This window comes from Paramisgurnus dabryanus, chromosome 20 (genome assembly GCF_030506205.2).
Source record: "Paramisgurnus dabryanus chromosome 20, PD_genome_1.1, whole genome shotgun sequence".
Classification (NCBI taxonomy): Eukaryota; Metazoa; Chordata; class Actinopteri; order Cypriniformes; family Cobitidae; genus Paramisgurnus; species Paramisgurnus dabryanus.
Genome location: NC_133356.1, coordinates 27,629,382 through 27,649,553, shown reverse-complemented (window position 1 = coordinate 27,649,553; position 20,172 = coordinate 27,629,382). Strand labels below are relative to the sequence as shown.

The window sequence follows — 20,172 nt, the reverse complement described above, 5'->3', positions numbered from 1 at the left end:
CACTGTGTTTTGCAGGAGTCCAGTTCTGGTGTTTCAGTGTGCCGAGCGTCACGTGATCTGCCTGGAGTGCTTCTATCTGTACTGTGTGACCAGACTGAACGAGCGACAGTTTATCCACGAGCCGCTGGTGGGCTACTCACTGCCCTGCGCAGGTAAACGTGCATTTAGTGCACACATTTGAATGGATATTCGCGTATGTGTGTGTGCGTTTCATACAAGAGTGTGTTTCTCGCTGTGTGCGCGTGCACGCTGTTTGGCAGTGATTGATGGTGCTGTGTTGGTGGCTGCAGTGAAAAGAAGATACTATCAAATTGTTCTCCTTCACTCACATACACACATACACTCTCTTTGAGCCCCCGCCGTGCCCTCGCTGGCCCACCACATCCGTTAATGCCACCCGGTAATGGGGCTCCGGGGAGAGGCATTGACCCCCCATCAGCCGGGACACCCTACCAATCTCTCACACTTTCGGTATCTACCTCTGTCCTGCATTCACACTTCCATCATTTGTCTTGCTGCCATTCTCCTCTGCTTGCTATTTTGACCATTTTTTGTCTCTTCTTTCCTGCTTTTACAACCCCCTGCAGAATCCTGTCCCCCTTGGACACAAAAAGGTAGCCTTTTATAATGCCGGATCAAAAACAGTGTTAGGCTTAAAGCACATTAACTTATCCAAAAATTACTAGTAGTTTAATTGTGTAATTACATTATATAAAATGTTTGAATCCAGAGAAAGTTGCCATTTTAACTAGAGATGTACCCGATATAAATAAAATTCCACCGATATCCGATTATTCGGAGCGATATCTGCCAAGGCCAAAACTTTGGTTGTTTTATTAAAGGCGGAGTGCACTATTTCTGAAAAACGCTTTGGAAAAGAGAGTCGGGCCGACTACCAAATCACACTTGTAGCCAATCAGCAGTAAGGGGCGTGTCTACTAACCGACTATCAAAAGAGGGTCCAGATTCTCTTGGGGAAGGAATGTGTTTGTTTAGGGGATTTCAAATGTCAACATTGGCTTTCAGAGATCATGCATCAATTTAATTTAACTAAATTAAATTGACATTTTCTTAAGGTTATTCATTGTCATAATGACCATTAATATTGAACATTAAACTACAGTAGTGATGTTTCTTAACATTTACTTTACACAGCGCTCAAATTCATTTCATTTTCCAGTTTTTTTTTTGATCAAGAGGATATATCAGCCGTGACTATCAGCTGATAGATGATAGTGAGAAAAATAGCCTGATTATTGGTTGATATATTGGTGCATCTCTAATTTCAACCAGTGTAACGTGCCTCCTTAATCCGCTGTTAATGGCATCATGTCTGTGTTATTTTTTGTTTCTGCTTTTTTTGCCATAGAAAGGTATGTTCGATTACATGCCGAGTTGTGCAGATCGAAGAAATAAATGTAGGGTTAACCGTCAGAAAAACATCTGTGTGTGTTTGAGATTTTTTCTTAAATTACACATGTGATTTTTAGGGGTGTAACGGTACGTGTATTCGAACCGGACCGTTTCGGTTCAGGGCTTTCGGCACGGTGCACGCGTGCACCGAAAGGCCGAATGCATTTTGTGTGCGCCTGTGCGGAACATAATACGTGCGTTTCCGCACGAACATATTAAGTGGCGGAAGTCTCCGCGTTCAGCGCAAGGCTGCGTCCGAAACCGCATACTGTATAGTAGGTACTGAATTAGATGAAGTACCTACTTAATTGCCGTTAAAACAGTAGGTACTGTATAGTATGAATCCTGGTAGTATGAATGAGATTCGGACGTACTACATCCGCCATCTTGCTACATCACGTGACATACGTCGTCATCACGTCATGTCATTTCAGCGCGAAAACAGCCGCGTGCCTCTTCTTCTTCGTTGGATAACTCCTCGTCCGGGGCATCATGGGATAGTGAAGCGTCCATCGTATGCACACTGCAAAATCTAACCGGAAGTAGTAGGTCATCCGGGTACTTTTCGCATACTGTTTTTTGAATACTATGTATTCGGACATACTACTCGCCTCGCCTACTGCTTTTCGCGTACTATATAGTATGTAGTAGGCGGTTTCGGACGCAGCACTAGTCTTCTGTCAAACATATAACATAATTCGGCCCGCAGAAAGATTTTTATTTACTTAGTTGTATATCCGTTTGATTATTGGTGTAAACGTTTACGTGTCATATCTAAAAGCGCATGTTAAACGCGTGTCAACGCGCTGCTTTGTTCTTTCAAAAGTGCGTGAGAGGATGCACGTCTTTCGTTGCTACGCATTCATGAGACGCGCTTTCTGTGACAGCGAGAATAAGGAATGCGTGATCAGATTTTTCATCTGCACATCACGTCAATCATATCATTGTCACAATGCGATCAGCTGGTCGGGACAGAGAAGAGCTGTAACCCGGGCTTACTCAGCTGCTACTCAGCTACGGAGGGGTTCGTTAGTAAAGTCACAGGCAGCTTACATTGATGACACAAGCAAAGATTAGGATAAACGTGCAAAAGATCAAAGATGGCTATGTATGCAGCTCACTAATCTCAAAATGAGTGTATAATAAGTATATCATCATGTTGCTTGCTATGCAGTTACACATAGAGCAGTAATATTATTTTTTATACAGAGATGGTACATAGCCAAATCAATACTGTGAGTTAAACAATCCAAAATAAATCAAAACAGAAAATTTTTGGTGGCAAAAATGTAGGCTAATAGTTCATTAATGTATTCAGGAATTGAATTTGTTAGTTCAAGGTTTTAGTAGAAAAAGTTTAAGAGAAGGTTAAGAAAAGAGTTACCTTCTGTTTTAAAATAATGTAAAAAAGAACTTTGCAGTAGTATTTTATTTATTATTTTTTCATTTTATATATATATTATATGTTATATTTTAATAAAAACTGTTTAAAAAAAAGTGTAAACAAATTGTAAAAAAAAGTTTATAGTAATAAACAACCTGCAGTTTAATGTTTGCATTTTTCCCTTACTGTACCGAAAATGAACCGAACCGTGGCTTCAAAACCGGGGTTCGCACCGAACCGTGATTTTTGCGTACCGTTACACCCCTAGTGATTTTAATGTACCCATTGCAGGACTGAGATTGGCTGCTTCACTTTAACTTAGGTTTTACGTATATAAGTAGAACAATGAGACTTTTAAGGAGAGATTCAGTGTTTTATGCTTCTTCTCTATCAGATTGGAAGTAACGAGTAACTAACTACTTGAGTAGTTTTTTCATCTATACTTTTTTTTACTCTTTCTCAAGTAAATCATTAGATTGATACTTTACCTTTACTTGAGTAATTTTTTGTATAAGTACTTGTATTTTTACTTGAGTACAGAATTTGGGTACTCTACCCACCTCTGCAAACATTAAAGGTAAAGTTCACTCGCAGTGATGTTTATATATTTGTTGTTATATATTTGTGAGGTTTGTGTGCGTATTTGCGTTGCTGTTGTGACAGCGTGTCTTTGGGGTCCATCTATCACCGTGTGTGTGGCTACAGACAGGAAAAGGTCAGACATCAGACTTAAATGCCATTTCCACTTTTAAACAACTTTCAACAGTCCAGTCAAAGCACGCTTGTCCTGAAGGCGCAGATGAAAGAAGCCGGCCACCTCCGCCAAATGTGAAGAAATGATCGGCTGCCGCAGATAAGCAGAGTCGTGCGTTTTTTCTCAGGAAATCGAGCAGATACCAAGCGTAACCTTAACCTTCTTTTGAAATGAGCTTTAACATAACACCATAATACATGTTGACCTCAAAGCCAGAAAATCTTCACTTAACATTTAGTCCAAAGCCTTCGCTGGTGGAAAGCGGGCAACTTCTTGTTTGGACAGGTATGGTGTGATATCACCTCTCTCTCGAGTCATTAGCAACGAGAACAAGTTGAATTTAAATGGGATAAGAATTATACTGACATTACTGCCAGTAAGGTTTCTCTGCTTAATTCATTAATGAATTGCTTCATTGCTTAAAATGAGTTATATCATGGGAAATTTACATTGCACGTGAAAGCAGCACTTTATGTTATTAGGTTAGAGCAGGGTTTTCTAAACTGGGGAATTGCAGGGGGTTCGTAAAACACGAACAAAGTTTTTCCCAACAAAAGGAGACATTTTATTTGTTTAATTTGCATGTCATGTGATTGTTACACTTAAAAAAATCACCAAAAGAAAAATACTACTGATAAAAACTTTAAAATTTATAAAAAAAAAAATTTAAACATGCAAATGTGCTATTGAAATATTTATTTAAAATCTTGGAAGGTACATCAAGTAAATAAATTAGCAAGAGGGGGTTCGGCTAACAAAAAAGTTTGAAAACCCCTGGGTTAGATCATTGAGACGGCACATGTAAACGGTGGCGTAGTGATATGAAGCAACATAAAATAATGGGCTATTCACAATGTTTTGTAACACTTAAAGGGATAGTTCTCCCAAAACAATTAATATTCTTTAAATGTTTTCACCATTATATCAATCCTGACCTATGACTTTCTTTCTCCTGTAGAACACAAAACAAGACATTTTGAAGAACATTGACATCAACCTCCATTGACTTTTAATTGTATAAACACAAACCTTTTTTAAAATTTCTCAAAATATCTTCTTTTGGGTTTGGCAGAGGAAAAAGTGATACACTCACCTAAAGGACTATTAGGAACACCATACTAATACTGTGTTTGACCCGCTTTCGCCTTCAGAACTGCCTTAATTATACGTGGCATTGATTCAACAAGGTGCTGAAAGGATTCTTTAGAAATGTTGGCCCATATTGATAGGATAGCATCTTGCAGTTGATGGAGATTTGTGGGATGCACATCCAGGGCACAAAGCTCCTGTTAGACCACATTACAAAGATGCTCTTTTGGGTTGAGATCTGGTGACTGTGGGGGCCATTTTAGTACAGTGAACTCATTGTCATGTTCAAGAAACCAATCTGAAATGATTCGAGCTTTGTGACATGGTGCATTATCCTGCTGGAAGTAGCCATCGGAGGATGGGTACATGGTGGTCATAAAGGGAAGGACATGGTCAGAAACAATGCTCAGGTAGGCCGTGGCATTTAAATGATGCCCAATTGGCACTAAGGGGCCTAAAGTGTGCCAAGAAAACATCCCCCACAACATTACACTACCAGCCTGCACAGTGGTAACAAGGCATGATGGATCCATGCTCTCATTCTGTTTACACCAGATTCTGACTCTAACATCTGAATGTCTCAACAGAAATTGAGACTCATCAGACCAGGCAATATTTTTCCAGTCTTCAACTGTCCAATTTTGGTGAGCTTGTGCAAATTGTAGCCTCTTTTTTCCTATTTGTAGTGGAGATGAGTGGTACCCGGTGGGGTCTTCTGCTGTTGTAGCCCATCCGCTTCAAGGTTGTGCGTGTTGTGGCTTCACAAATGCTTTGCTGCATACCTCGGTTATAATGAGTGGTTATTTCAGTCAAAGTTGCTCTTCTACAGCTTGAATCAGTCGGCCCATTCTCCTCTGACCTCTAGCATCAACAATGCATTTTCACCCGCAGGACTGCCGCATACTGGATGTTTTTCCCTTTTCACACCATTCTTTATAAACCCTAGATATGATTGTGCGTGGAAAATCCCAGTAACTGAGCAGATTGTGAAATACTCAGACCGGCCCGTCTGGCACCAACAACCATGCCATGCTCAAAATTGCTTAAATCACCTTTCTTTCCCATTCTGACATTCAGTTTGGAGTTCAGGAGATTGTCTTGACCAGGACCACACCCCTAAATGCATTGAAAAAGCAACTCTAGCTGCTGGCTTTTTTGAAAAATGCAGTGCTTCCATTGGAATTAATTGAAAACTTACGCCGCCCACGGGGGTAAAAGCTTTGGTGTGCACCCCCCTTAGGCAACCAATATAGTAATAAACACCAATATGTACCCATGTATATGTCACTGGAATATTTGAATATATTAAAAATGCCACGTTGGCCTTTTCACAATTGACTGACAGTTTGAATTGATTCACAGGAATAATATCAAGCTTTTTAATTCTAATGCCATTATCACTACTAAAGCATAATGCAAAGGTATTATTATAATACTAATATACAGACACACTTATATAAAAATATATACAGTATGTAATATGTCATTCCATACATGAATTCGCATACTACTGTATGCACAGAAAATACACTGCAAAGAGTATATAGTATGCTCTTCCAAAGTTATAAAACAAATGTACTTTTATAATTACTATTCAATAAATAACCCGGTTCTAACACGCACACACATACACATGCATGCTCCAATTCTCAATGTCAGTAAATGTGAATCAGTGTGGAGATGGTTGTGTGGTCACACTTATCAGACAGTGATATATACAAAGTTGCATGTTAACGGGGTTCAACCGCCCCGTGCCTGGTGCACTGCTAGATAAGGTGGAATTGCTGCAACACCTGTTGAAGGAACCTTGACATTTTATCAGCTCTGAAAAATATCCTTAAATACCACCGACTGCCTGGAGCTGCCAGCTACTCCTAACAACACTCAGAGAGTCGAAAAATCTAAAAAACAGCTGAAACTTCTTTGCTGGATTACTTTAGCAGTTCGCTCGGATCACTTTAGCTTGTGCGTGTCGGGACGACTGATGGTTCTTTAGGATAGATGTATATAATATAACAGATTAATGCTTCCACAGGGAGGTGCATTTAGCATGGAGATTATTGTGGAAATCCTGCTCCTGGCCTTATTAGTATTCATATAAGAATCAATGTCTTTGGTTGGCGTATAAATAATCTATGGTAGACTGCTATCTGGTTTAGATGGATAATCCTGGAACTTTGTGAACGATACATCAGTTTTCCTGTAGTAACGGCGTGATCTGTGTGAATTTATAGGCCTGTTGGGATTTTTATCAGCGCTTTGTTCTTGCCGTATGTCGGAATGTGTGCGTAAAGACCCACACCGCTGAAGCTATTATGGAAGCTTTTCTGGAAAGATTAATTTCCCTTCATACAAAGAGAGCAATCTTGTGAAAGTAATATAAACAATACAGGCATCCTGGATGAAGGACCTCGGCATTGAAAGGGAATCGGGAAGACAGAATGCCAGCAAAAGCAATCGTACAAAAAAAGATCACCATTCAAAACAGCAGTGTATTTTAAATGTGCATGCAACATAGAGAGTGCATGCACTCTTGTAAACAGGGCCTCAGTATGGAAACCTTAATTTTTTAATGAACGATCGTCAACGATAAACTTTTAGTTTAAAGATTCTCTCCAGCATAAATGTCTTCTTCAGCAATTGCTGTTTTGCCTATGATGCAGACAAACACTGGAACTAAAGTTGTACTCAATGGCCAATGCCATAGCTTGCAGTTTGCCTTTCTGCTTTTGGACAAATGAGTTACTGTACAGTTATTTTGTACATCAAGGGTCTTTTAATCATGCTCACCCACACTGTAGGTTAGCTGACTTTGAACTTGTGAAACTCAAAGGCAGACCTCTGCAGTGCTCGGTGCTTGTTGTTTGTGTTTTATCTATATTGTGATGAAGTTAGCGGGGTTTTAAGGGGACAACCCGTCTTATTAATAATAAAATATTAAAGAACTCCCCAAAATTCATGTCAGTAAACGATGAATGCAAAAGCAGATGTTTAATAGGATATTATAGGCATGCTGACCTGCATGGGCCTGAAATCTAGGCCCTAGCCTGAGATACTTAAGCCCCAGCCTGGCCCTTGCCCGACAGCTTATCAGAATTCTTGTTTTAAGTTTGACTTTTTTATTCTTCGTCGTTAGGAATCTGTGACCGGAGATATTCAGAGTTTTTTGCGATTGTTGCGGGCAAAAATCCTTGATCTTGCGGCACGTTCTTTTTTTTAATGCGATCGAATATGCGTGATATTTATGCAATTTTATGCGATGAAATTGCGGGAACTTGCAAAAACTGTTTGCAGCTTTTGGAGCTTTTCAATGTTCACATCACATAATCACGTCACTTCATACGGTTCCCATATTAGTGCATGTCACTGACAAAGCATACATACGCGTGCGTGTGTTTGTGAGTAATAAAAGTCTATGCTGTTTGCTGTGACGTTTTTATGAGAGAAAGCACAGACCATTTGATATTTCAACTTACCGTGGAGAAGTTAAGAAGATGTTAGTTGTCTATGTTGAATATGCTATGTGACGCGACGTGACGCTTGATCATTTCAAATCCATTTATAAAATAAAGATATATTGACATTGTGTTGTAAAACTAATGAAATTATCTTAATTTACGCTAAATGTATTATGAGAACCTATTAACACATTTCTTTTATTTTTACTGTAACACTGTAGACAGTAATATATGTATTTTATATACAAAACTCTATGATCGTGAAAGCACATTATCTTATATTTTGGTTCATGTTGGTTCAGTTTAATTCAGAGTATACCTTTAATAAAATATATATTTAAAATGTTTTAATCTGTATTTTGCATAAGAATTCTGCTTAAATTGCAAAAAATAATTCCTAACACAGATGTATTGGTTAATGTCTGGTTGTCATAACAAAGACATCTCAAACAATGTCATCTTTGCAATAAAAATGACATAATTAGCAAATGACACTTAATAACATTTTTCATAAACATGCATAAAAACTCCTTCATGTTCATAGCATGTGTTGTGTCATGTCAGTCAGAGGCGTCATGCCCATCGAAACTGAGAGGGCACGTGCCATTTTTGCCATTTCGATCGTGATTTGATCGTGTTACATTACTTTATTGTGGCGGCAGGCGCTGCAGTCGCTTCTAGATTCATCTTGGTACATCACCAAAGTTCGCCAGAGTTCACGGGGGCACGGAATCACACATGCTCACATATGAGGTAATATTTAATGCAAAAATTAGTTCCTCTTATAATTTTATCTTAACATATTTTTTTTAATCATTATTGAACATTTAAATCGATCACGTGGCTATAGTTTATGTAATTTTTGTTGTTTATATTCTTTATGGATTTAAAATTACATTAATTTCATAGGATAATGCAGTTGTTGTGCAAAATGCATTAATGAAACAATTAAACAAGTCATTAAACAAAAGTAAATAAACAAAACATCCCGTTTCAAATGTAAATATGATGCCAATATGTAATTATTCGGATTGAATAGTTTTTGATATAAAAGTTAGTCAATACTTTTATTTTGGAGGTTTTTGCATGAAGGCAGTGGTGTTCAGATTGTTAGAAATGAAGTGCCATGGAAAAGACTGAAAGCTCTATAATATTTCGTTTGATGTCTGTGTTTGCACAACTTTCTGTGAGCTGTGCACACTGTGCCCCCTTAAAAAAATGGTGCATGACGCCCCTGATGTCAGTCTTATGAACAACCCTTCAAGTATGTTAGTTTAATTGTTTATTATCAACAGACTTTAAAAAAAAAGCGGAGACAGGCTGCTTTGCTGCTCGCAGCGGGGTGCAGAAAAATAATGAAAAGAGCTATACAATCATAACAAAAATGAAACAAAATAAACATGCAGGTTGATATGCATCAAATCAAAAAATGATTGTATCCAACAGTTAAACTAAGGAAAAAGTACAATCTCAAACAAAAAGATTCTCAAACAAGAAAAAATGACACGCCTTACCTAAATATATGCCGTAGTCTATTACAGATTATGTCTTGGATGCTGTGTATATGGATATAAGTTAAACGTCTTCCTATGTTTGTTTTTCAGTCATCAATGTCTCAATGTTTCTTTTAATTAAATAAAAAAATATAAAAAATATTATTTAAATTGGCGCGAAGCCTGGCCATAGGGGTGTAAAAAAACTTGGGAACCGTCGGGCTCTGGCTGAAATGCAGGGCTCTAAGCCAGTTTTGCCGGGCTTACACTGACTTCACACGGACATTGAAGTGACACTGACACACAGTAACAAACGTGACCAAGTCTCAACACAAAAAAACTGGCACATGTCTAACTGTAGGAACTGATACTTATACCAAATACTTTCTGGGGTCAGGGTACATTTATAACACCCACATTAGGATAAAGAGCAGGCCATAACACAGCAGGCTTCTGAAGAGCATGAGATTAATAATAATGTGTCTGTGAAAGCATTCGGACTCTCAACAGTGAGACTTAAGGTAAGGTTAAAATAGAGATATTAAAAAGAAGGGAAAAGCTTTGTTCCAATCAGGCCTGTTACATTTTCTTTGTATAGATTTTGAGTTTGTTGAACTTTGGAGAACCTTATTAGGACACAATAGAAACTGTTTTAATGTACATAGGAGAGAAGTGACAATAGGGGTTTTAGTACAGTCTCTTACACACCAACTCAGGGCCCCAATTACTGACAAATTGAAGCTGACTCATTGACAGCAGGGCATTATGGGTTGGTTAATACTGGAGCTGTTGACGTGAAGTTCGTGGGCCTGATGGTCTAATGTTCAGCACCTGATACATTATGCAGAAACACCTCTGCTAATGCAACTTGTAAAATGTAACATGTGACTCCTGCTATGAAGGACTTTTGAAAGACTCATTTTAAGAATAATGTTGAATAGGTTTGGTTATGACTGGAAGTGTTTAAACTCAAAAATAAAACCTACAATATTGTAAATTAAACTCTTGACAACATGTGAATATTTACAGGAGCTTTATGTGCTTGTGCTCAAAGATAGGATTTTTAGTACTTTTCTCTTGAGATTTTTTAAATAAAATTCAGTAATTATCTGAATATTTTTGTATTTGCTCAGATATAGCGTACTTTTTTTAACCAAATAACTTCGGTGCCTAATAGATATAAAATGCAGTTTTATAAATTGTAATTAAATCTGCAATCTATAACTTTTTTGGTTAAAATATAAACACAAAACCGTTATTAGGAAATTACTTATCAGTGTTCAAAACTGCCTCCTTACCACAATTCACGACGGTAAGCTTCTAATGATTTATAAGTTAAAGGGACACAAGGCAGCATTTTTAATGTTGATAAATCATCTTCGTAAGTCGGTATATGGTTAAATGACTCATTACCGGACGAATGAAGACTCTCTCGCCCGCCCCTACCGTCTGTAAGTTCGCTGTATCCGACCCGGCGTCCTTCAGTCTCGCAAAGTCTCAGATATCGCGAGAAGCAGGATCACTTTACGGCAAACAACACAGAGACAGGCGAGTGAAACACGGCTAGTGATTGTTGCAAATGGCAGAGCCGGGGAAGAAGCAACGAAAACCCCTGACGGAAGATTCCAAGAAAAGGAATAGAGCTTCAGACCATATATATATACAGACACACACATATATATATTAGGATGACGATACGTGCCATTCTTCCCGGACGCGGATTTCGGGTGCGTCTTCTGGAAGTCATATTTGTTGACCGCATACGTCATAGAGGATTATTATTATTATTACAGAAAAGCAACAGTTACATTTTAAGGTAAGAATGAAACTACGATTGCATGTCTTATGTTTTTAACTGAATGGCGTGTGCAGTCAACAAATACGAATTCCGGAAGACCCACCGAAATTTTGTTAAATTCCTTGCGTAAATACACTCACCTAAAGGATTATTAGGAACACCATACTAATACTGTGTTTGAACCCCTTTCGCCTTCAGAACTGCCTTAATTCTACGTGGCATTGATTCAACAAGGTGCTGAAAGCATTCTTTAGAAATGTTGACCCATGTTGATAGGATAGCATCTTGCAGTTGATGGAGATTTGTGGGATGCACATCCAGGGAACGAAGCTCCCGTTCCAACACATCCCAAAGATGCTCTATTGGGATGAGATTTGGTGGCTGTGGGGCCCATTTTAGTACAGTGAACTCATTGTCATGTTCAAGAAATCAATTTGAAATGATTCAAGCTTTGTGACATGGTGCATTATCCTGCTGGAAGTAGCCATCAGAGGATGAGTACATGGTGGTCATAAAGGGATGAATATGGTCAAAAACAATGCTCAGGTAGGCCATGGCATTTAAACGATGACCAATTGGCACTAAGGGGCCTAAAGTGTGCCAAGAAACATCCCCCACACCATTACACCACCACCACCAGCCTGCACAGTGGTAACAAGGTATGATGGATCCATGTTCTCATTCTGTTTACGTCAAATTCTGACTTTACCATCTGAATGTTTCAACAAAAATCGAGACTCAGCAGACCAGGCAACATTTTTCCAGTCTCAACTGTCCAATTTTGGTCCTCTTTTTCCTTTTTGTAGTGGAGATGAGTGGTACCCGGTGGGGTCTTCTGCTGTTGTAGCCCATCCACCTTTCAGCTTTGCTGCATACCTCTGTAGTAACGAGTGGTTATTTCACTCAAAGTTGCTCTTCTATCAGCTTGAATCAGTCGGCCCATTCTCCTCTGACCTCTAGCATCAACAAGGCATTTTCGCCCACAGGACTGCAGCATACTGGATGTTTTTCCCTTTTCACATCATTCTTTGTAAACCCTAGAAATGGTTGTGCATGAAAATCCCAGTAACTGAGCAGATTGTGAAATACTCAGGGCAGTTTGGCACCAACAACGATGCTACGCTCAAAATTGCTTAAATAACCTTTCTTTCCCATTCTGACATTCAGTTTGGAGTTCAGGAGATTGGCTTAACCAGGACCACACCCCTAAATGCATTGAAGCAACTGCCATATGATTGGTTGATTAGATAATTGCATTAATGAGAAATTGAACTGGTGTTCCTAATAATCCTTTAGGTCAGTGTATATAAAAACTTTCTTTTGGTGAACTCTACTAGGAGATTTCCAATTCAAGTTTGTGTAAAAGTTTACAATCTTCCCCATTCAGTCAACAATGTCATTATAGCGGTGAGACAAACCTTTTCATTATAAATATTTGTGGTAAAGACTTTATTTGGACTTTTTTTAGATGTAGATTTTTTTTCTCAGATTTTCATCTCGGCCAAATATTGTCCTATCCAAACTATACCTCAATGAAAAGTATATTCATCTAGCTTTCAGATGAATAAAAAAAAAATGACCCATGTTTTGTGGTCCTGGGTCACACATACTTTAACAAGTATTTAAAATGAGAGATGTTGGTTTTCTGGTTGTTGATAAATAACAGCTGTGAATTATCACAACACGCTTAAGCAGCCACATCACAGAAAAATTAGTAAACAGCATGACAGCGACTTCCATGTAAGAGACCCGCTGTGTAATGTATGTAGATAAAAACGTCTCATTCTAAGGTAATAAAAACAATACAGTTCATTATGTCTTTATATACCACTGATAATATAGTTATGTATATGATATTGCATTTCTGTTAAGAGGTCCTTATAAAACGTTCACAATGCACCTTTAAAAGTTTTAACTGTAATTCAAAAGCATTACGGTTATTGCAGTATTCACACTGTTTGTGATATAGAGTTTTTAAACACAGAAAATAGCTGCAAACTGCAAAAGATACATGCAGAAAGGTTTAATGTTTGCCATTACTGAACATTTGTATAATTGTGTGTCTTACTGCATAAGCTATATGTCTGACATCATTGTTTCGTCATTACAGTGAAACGACTGCTCCATTAATCCTCATCACAGTCACACACACACACATACACACACACACACACACACACACACACACACACACACACACACACACACACACACACACACACACACACACACTCCTTAATAAAAGAGATCATTAGGAGATCATTAGTGGGTTGGAAATTTGTGCAAGAACAAGAAAAAAGACAAAACTGTTTTACTTCCACTAGCAGGGAGCAGACTGAGGTACAATCTGTCTGGGCTGCAGACTCCACCTGTCAGGGGAATTGGGAAAGTGTTGAGGCGTGTGTGTGTGTGTGTGTGTGTGTGTGTGTGTTTGTGGATGATGCACTTCACCTCTCTAATAGAGACGACAACCTTTTGTCACATCACACTGAAAGAAAGAGACCATGAGAGTTAGACAGTGTTTTAAGTGCAGACACTAGGAAACAATGCATCATCATGCCGGTCTATTATTGTTGTTACTGTATATCAACTATTGTAAATGATTGCACCTGTGCCGTTGGGGTTATTGTTTGTTTCTAATAATCGTACGTTTTTGTAAAGTTCACTTTGTACGACTTCATACACATGAGCCAACTCATAAAATGCAAACTAATTCCTGTGATGCCCCTAAAGGTCGCATGATATGAAAACAAACTCTGATTAGTCACATTATATGTCAGTCAAACATATATTCATTGTCTAAGTAGGCAGTTCTTGGTCAAATAAATGTAGAAACTAATGGCTAAAGTCTGAACTTATAAAGTTATAATTATCTGTAAGAGCAGAGGAGATTCACAAACGCAGTCTATTGAATCATAATTTAGTCCTTGTGTTCGATTGTTCTTATCTTTAATGGAGAGCACGAGTCCAGAATATATATATACAGACTTTTATGTTCTTTAAATACAAACACTCATTTCAGAGGAAATTTTCTTTCTCATTATTATCATGCTAAATTCAACAGCTCCTTTTGTCTGGTCAGTTGCCCTTCATGCTGAAGAAGGACATTAAAAATGAGATTTGGAGTCCCCTTTATCACCGCTGGACGGGGTGCCTGAGGCACAGAGAGCGAGGAGGGCCGGTGAAATATAGCGCGTCTATCTGCCGAGGAGACACTAACCACACTTTTATATGGGTATTGATTCACTGGTCCCTCTCTTTATGAAAAAGTCATTTTTTTGTTATCTGTTTCAGCGAGTTATTAAAGAGGAAATTGAGTTATAATTCTGATGGATTCTGTAACGTGTTTGGGTCGAGTTTGTTTTTCCTTTCCTTTTATATTGCTTTGTCTCAAATACTTCCTCGCCATAGCCTCAATGTTTCTCCAAAAGGGACCACTTCACCTGAAAAATTTACACTGCAAATCTTAATGCACAATTTTTTTCATCTTTTTCAAAAATGACTCTTATCCGATATCTGCATTTGGCAAATCAATTCAGGGTAGACATCCTGACCCGGAAACAGCTTAAACCAGTGATTTGCAAACTGGGGGCCCCGAGATTGTGCCAGGGGGCCCCAATTCTATGACATTTTATAAAATACATTAATTTATCATGAATTCTGTGTAATTAAGCCTTAAGCCTCAGAAAAATAGGCCTACTTACCAACAGCACTACACTATATATAAAATATATAATTATTAATATATACAGTGAGGAAAATAAGTATTTGAACACCCTGCTATTTTGCAAGTTCTCCAACTTAGAAATCATGGAGGGGTCTGAAATTGTCATCATAGGTGCATGTCCACTGTGAGAGACATAATAAAAAAAATCCAGAAATCACAATGTATGATTTTTTTACTATTTATTTGTATGAAACCGCTGCAAACAAGTATTTGAACACCTGAGAAAATCAGTGTTAATATTTGGTACAGTAGCCTTTGTACAGCAGCCTCGACATCTCTTCAATGCCCTAACTGAGGGAAGGAGGTTGTTCCCCAAAGTCTCGCAATACATGGCCCCGGTCATCCTCTCCTTAATACAGTTCAGTCGCCCTGTCCCATGTGCAGAAAAACACCCCCAAAGCATGATGCTACCACCCCCATACTTCACAGTAGGGATGGTGTTCTTGGGATGGTACTCATCATTCTTCTTCCTCCGAACACGTTTAGTGGAATTATGACCAAAAAGTTCTATTTTGGTCTCATCTGATCACATGTCTTTCTCCCATGACTACTCTGGATCATCCAATGGTCATTGGCAAACTTAAGACGGGCCTGGACATGTGCTGGTTTAAGCAGGGGAACCTTCCAAGCCATGCATGATTTCAAACCATGACGTCTTAGGGCGCACTCACACTATCCAAACCAAACCGCGCTCGGGCGTGTTTCACCCCCAAAAGCCTGGTTCGTTTGACTAGTGTGATCGCTCTGTACTGTGCCTGGCGCGGATTGGTTAATCGCTCCCTGGCCAGGTTGCAAAGGTGGGCTGGAGCGCGGTTCACTTGGGCTCAAGACGTCAAAGGTGAAGACGTCAGTTGCGCCACCACTCACCTTCATCTGCCTCCGTAAAAACCTTTTGATGTTACGTGAATGTCCGAGCTGCACACGTGACAGATCAACTAAGCAATATGATGACATGTGAGAGGGCTGTTTGTAATCGCGCACCAAACGATATATAAAAAACACAGACCTATCTTTACCGTGGGTTCCAGTGTTAAAAGAGCGCTTTACTTCCTGCTTTTCTCAAAACAATCGCATCTTAATGAGGAAAGCGCGCCCAGGCTCGGATCGATAAAAGTACAGTGCGAGTACGTGCATCTGGGGGAGTAGGGAGGGCTGACAATCACGCTGGGGCATGGTTTGGTTTGGATAGGACAATGTGAGTGCGCCCTAAGAGTGTTCGGCCTGGCTCAATGTCCCGCCCATTTTTACGATTGACAGCCTACATGCTGCTGCTACTACTGCAATTTTACTACAAATACAGCTTCTCAAATGGTCCTGCCCATAGACGGTAATAAAAGATAGATGACGCCTGTTCGCTCTCTTCCATTGGTGAAAAGTGAAGCCGCCAGTGTCCCGATGTGGCGCTGACATCTTGGGTCTTGAGTCTGCGCAGTAGCGATTTTGCGACCAGTCATGAGCAGTAGTGAGCAGGAATTAAAGCCTCAAATTCAAAACCCCGCCCTCGCTCTCGTAGAATGCGCATATCACAGCTGTCAATCATGACGTGACACCACTGTTTTTATATCATTAAATAACTAACTAAACACAAACTTATTTTAAAAACAAACATTTGAATTTACATCAGTGTGATAAAAACTACAGTAAATGACAGAAACCAGCTTCGGAAAAAAGATAATTGAAATGTAATTAATTTTTTTAGTTGGTCTCAAGTCCTATTGACTAACATGGGGAGGCGGGGTTTATGACCTATACTGGGACCAGTCACTGGGGGGCGATCGAGACGATTTGGCTCCACTTTTCAGGGCTTGTGCGGCACGCTTGGTCCTGCCTTATTAACCCAAACAATCTCACAAGCACAACGATAAATGTTTTATGATTATAAGCAACTGCTTTATCAGACAATAGTATCTAGTTACAGACCCATTTTAAATCGCTCCTCTGATTGAACACCAGTCAGCGAAGCCAACAATACAATAATGTGCTGTGTATTTCTCTGGGGCAGGTTATTTGAAAATTAATCTATCTATCTATGACACTAATACAGCCATTTCATTTTTCCATTTCATGACCCCTTTAAAAATAAATTGTTATTTTTGGGTAAACTGTCCGTATAAATAAAGCAGTAGACATTTCAATTTCCCAATGGCTGTTAACCAATTCACATACTGTACACTGCAATGAAAGCATGCTTTCTGACTAAAAACCTTTTAGGAGCCTTTAGTCGGTAATGGGGTAGCACACTGTTTGCTGTAGGATGCATAGTGTGTGAACAGAGACTCCATTTAACTGGCAGCTGATTTCCTTAAGTGAACCAATCCATACACAATCCCCATAAACTTCAGAAGGTTGTCCCTAAACATCGTCTTGGGCCCACTAAGCCCTCGTGCCCTTTTTCCAGCGGGGCTCAAACCCAATCTAGAACTGTGCTTTACTTTGCTACACTTCAAAAATCACCATATCAGTGAAGCATGACCATTTGATGTGTTTTTACTGTGGTGAAAACATGGTAAAACTAGAAAAACCCCAGTAAATGGTTAATAACAGTTAAAGCTGAACTTATAAAGTATAAATGTGTTAAAGAACAGTAAAATGTTTTCATACAAAACAACAAAGATAATTTATCAGTTATTTTTATGAATTTGTCTAAATTATGCTATAACAAGGATGTTTTATGAAAACAAAGTACAGTAATAATAATAGTTATTTTATAATATTATAATAGTTATTTTGTGTTATCAGGCAACTTTGTTGTCTCCTTTTTAGTGCGTAACACTACATTCACACGGGCCGTAAGCGTTAATGCTTCTGCCGCGAGCAATTGCAGTGACGTGACATTGACGGATCCACAACAGCTCGGTAACACATTATGTCACTCATTAAAAGTAAATGAGAAGCGTTACCGCTTATGCCCCGTGTGAATGTACCGTAAGTGTCAAGTTTTCAAATAACACCTGACTATATGTAAGGAATAATTAAAGAGGGGCCGTTGAATTGTAATAAAATAATGCACACCCAAGGTGGTTCGCTGTGCCGTTATACCACGGGTGGGTATTATTAATCAATACTTCAAAGGACCGGAGTCAATTATTCCGCTTATACCACAGTTACCAAAAATATTGCTCTGGTGCCTATTTTTAAAGGAATAGTCTACTCATTTTCAATATTAAAATATGTTATTACCTTAACTAAGAACTGTTGAATCATCCCTCTGTCATCTGTGTGTGTGCACGTAAGCGCTGGAGCGCGCTGCGACGCTACGATAGCATTTAGCTTAGCCCCATTCATTCAATGCTGCCATTTAGAGATAAAGTTAGAAGTGACCAAACACATCAACGTTTTTCCTATTTAAGACGAGTAGTTATACGAGCAAGTTTGGTGGTACAAAATAAAACGTAGCGCTTTTCTAAGCGGATTTAAAAGAGGAACTATATTGTATGGCGGAACAGCACTTTTGGGAGTACTTCGACTCGCCTGAAAAGTCCGCTCCCCTTCTCACTCTCATAATGGGAGAGGGAGGGTGTTACTGCGCCGAGTCGAAGTACTCCCAAAAGTGCTGTTCCGCCATACAATATAGTTCCTCTTTTAAATCCGCTTAGAAAAGCGCTACGTTTTATTTTGTACCACCAAACTTGCTCGTATAACTACTCGTCTTAAATAGGAAAAACGTTGATGTGTTTGGTCACTTCTAACTTTATCTCTAAATGGTACCATTGAATGAATGGGGCTAAGCTAAATGCTATCGTAGCATAGCAGCGCGCTCCAGCGCTTACGTGCACGCACACAGATGATAGAGGGATGATTCAACAGTTCTTAGTTAAGGTAATAACATATTTTAATATTGAAAATGAGTAGACTATTCCTTTAAGACATTTTAAAGGTTAGGTGTGCAGTTAATGAAAAATAATCAACACCCATGGAATATTTCTCAACCAATCAGAATAAAGCATTTAACAGACCCGTGGTATAAAATAATATAATATTACAGCAAGCGAGTCTGCTCACTAGTGACGTATTGGTTTCGCTTTGGTTTCATTAGATCCACAAGCCGGTAATGAGCACCATGCCACCCTCTGACCGAGCGTTCAGTGCCAGATATGTTGCCAGCCCAGGTGGAAAAGGGGTATATGTTACAACCTACCCTTTGGGCCTGAGTTTAATGTCCCCAAACTCTGTGAATTTTACCAGCTGACCCCAGGTTAGGTGCATTTCTTAATACAACCACAAGGCCTTGGACAGAATATTTTTAAAAGAAGGTCATTCATGTTATAGTTTTCAGAAATCGTGATAACCAGAGTTCAGTTCACTTATAAAGGTAAGCATATCAGAGAGAGAGAGAGAGAGTATATGCTGTCAGACAGCGCTGAAGTTTGCAAAGCCATTGTGTTTGGCCTGATGAGCTGGTGGTTTTCTGCACTGGAAGCGGTGTGAAAGTAATGCCTGGTAAAGGGTTTTGCCATCAGGAGAGGAGATAAGGTGTTCGCTCACTTTCTCCATTTCTTTCTCTCTCCCGGCTGCAGCGGCTTTAAAGTGCTTCAGCCTTTGAAGTGGAGGCAATTGGTTCTTGGTGCATGTATTGCCATGGAAACGATTTGACTCTGTCATCCACAAAGAACCCCTGTAATATGAGAGCATCTTTGGAGGATAGCTGGAGTCTGTCCTGTAGGTTAAAGAGGTGTCTGCAAGTTTCTGGCTGTACAAGCGAGTGGGTTTGTGAAGTGCAGGGTTATCATACAGGAAAAGTCAACATCTATTTATTTAGAATTGTTTAAATAGACATAAAAAATAAAATCAGATACTATATAAACTTAAAATAGTGTTTGAAAAACAAATATCACTTTTTTGTCTGTTTAGCATACCAGCAGATGATGGTGTGGCTTTTGATATAAGGCAAACAAATACTACATTTACGCAAATTATTCTGTTTTACATACCCTTTGTTTTTAGTATTGAGTTGCTTCATGTCATATTTATGGCTTATGTATATTTTGTTATGTTTATGGGGTGGTTTCTCGGAAAAGGCTTACGTCTCCCAGACTAAAATGCATGTTTGAGTTGT

The 20,172-nt window shown here is 39.0% G+C and overlaps 1 protein-coding gene across 2 annotated transcripts in view; it reads left to right on the top strand.

Annotated features, from left to right (window-relative positions):
• prkn (parkin RBR E3 ubiquitin protein ligase) overlaps window positions 1–20,172 on the top strand; it is a 139,505-nt gene that overhangs the window by 79,757 nt on the left and 39,576 nt on the right. For both annotated transcript variants that reach the window (XM_065251568.2, XM_065251557.2), the window contains one exon: window positions 16–152. In XM_065251568.2, coding sequence (XP_065107640.1) covers window positions 16–152 — 137 coding nt within the window. The remainder of the gene's footprint in view (window positions 1–15; window positions 153–20,172) is intronic.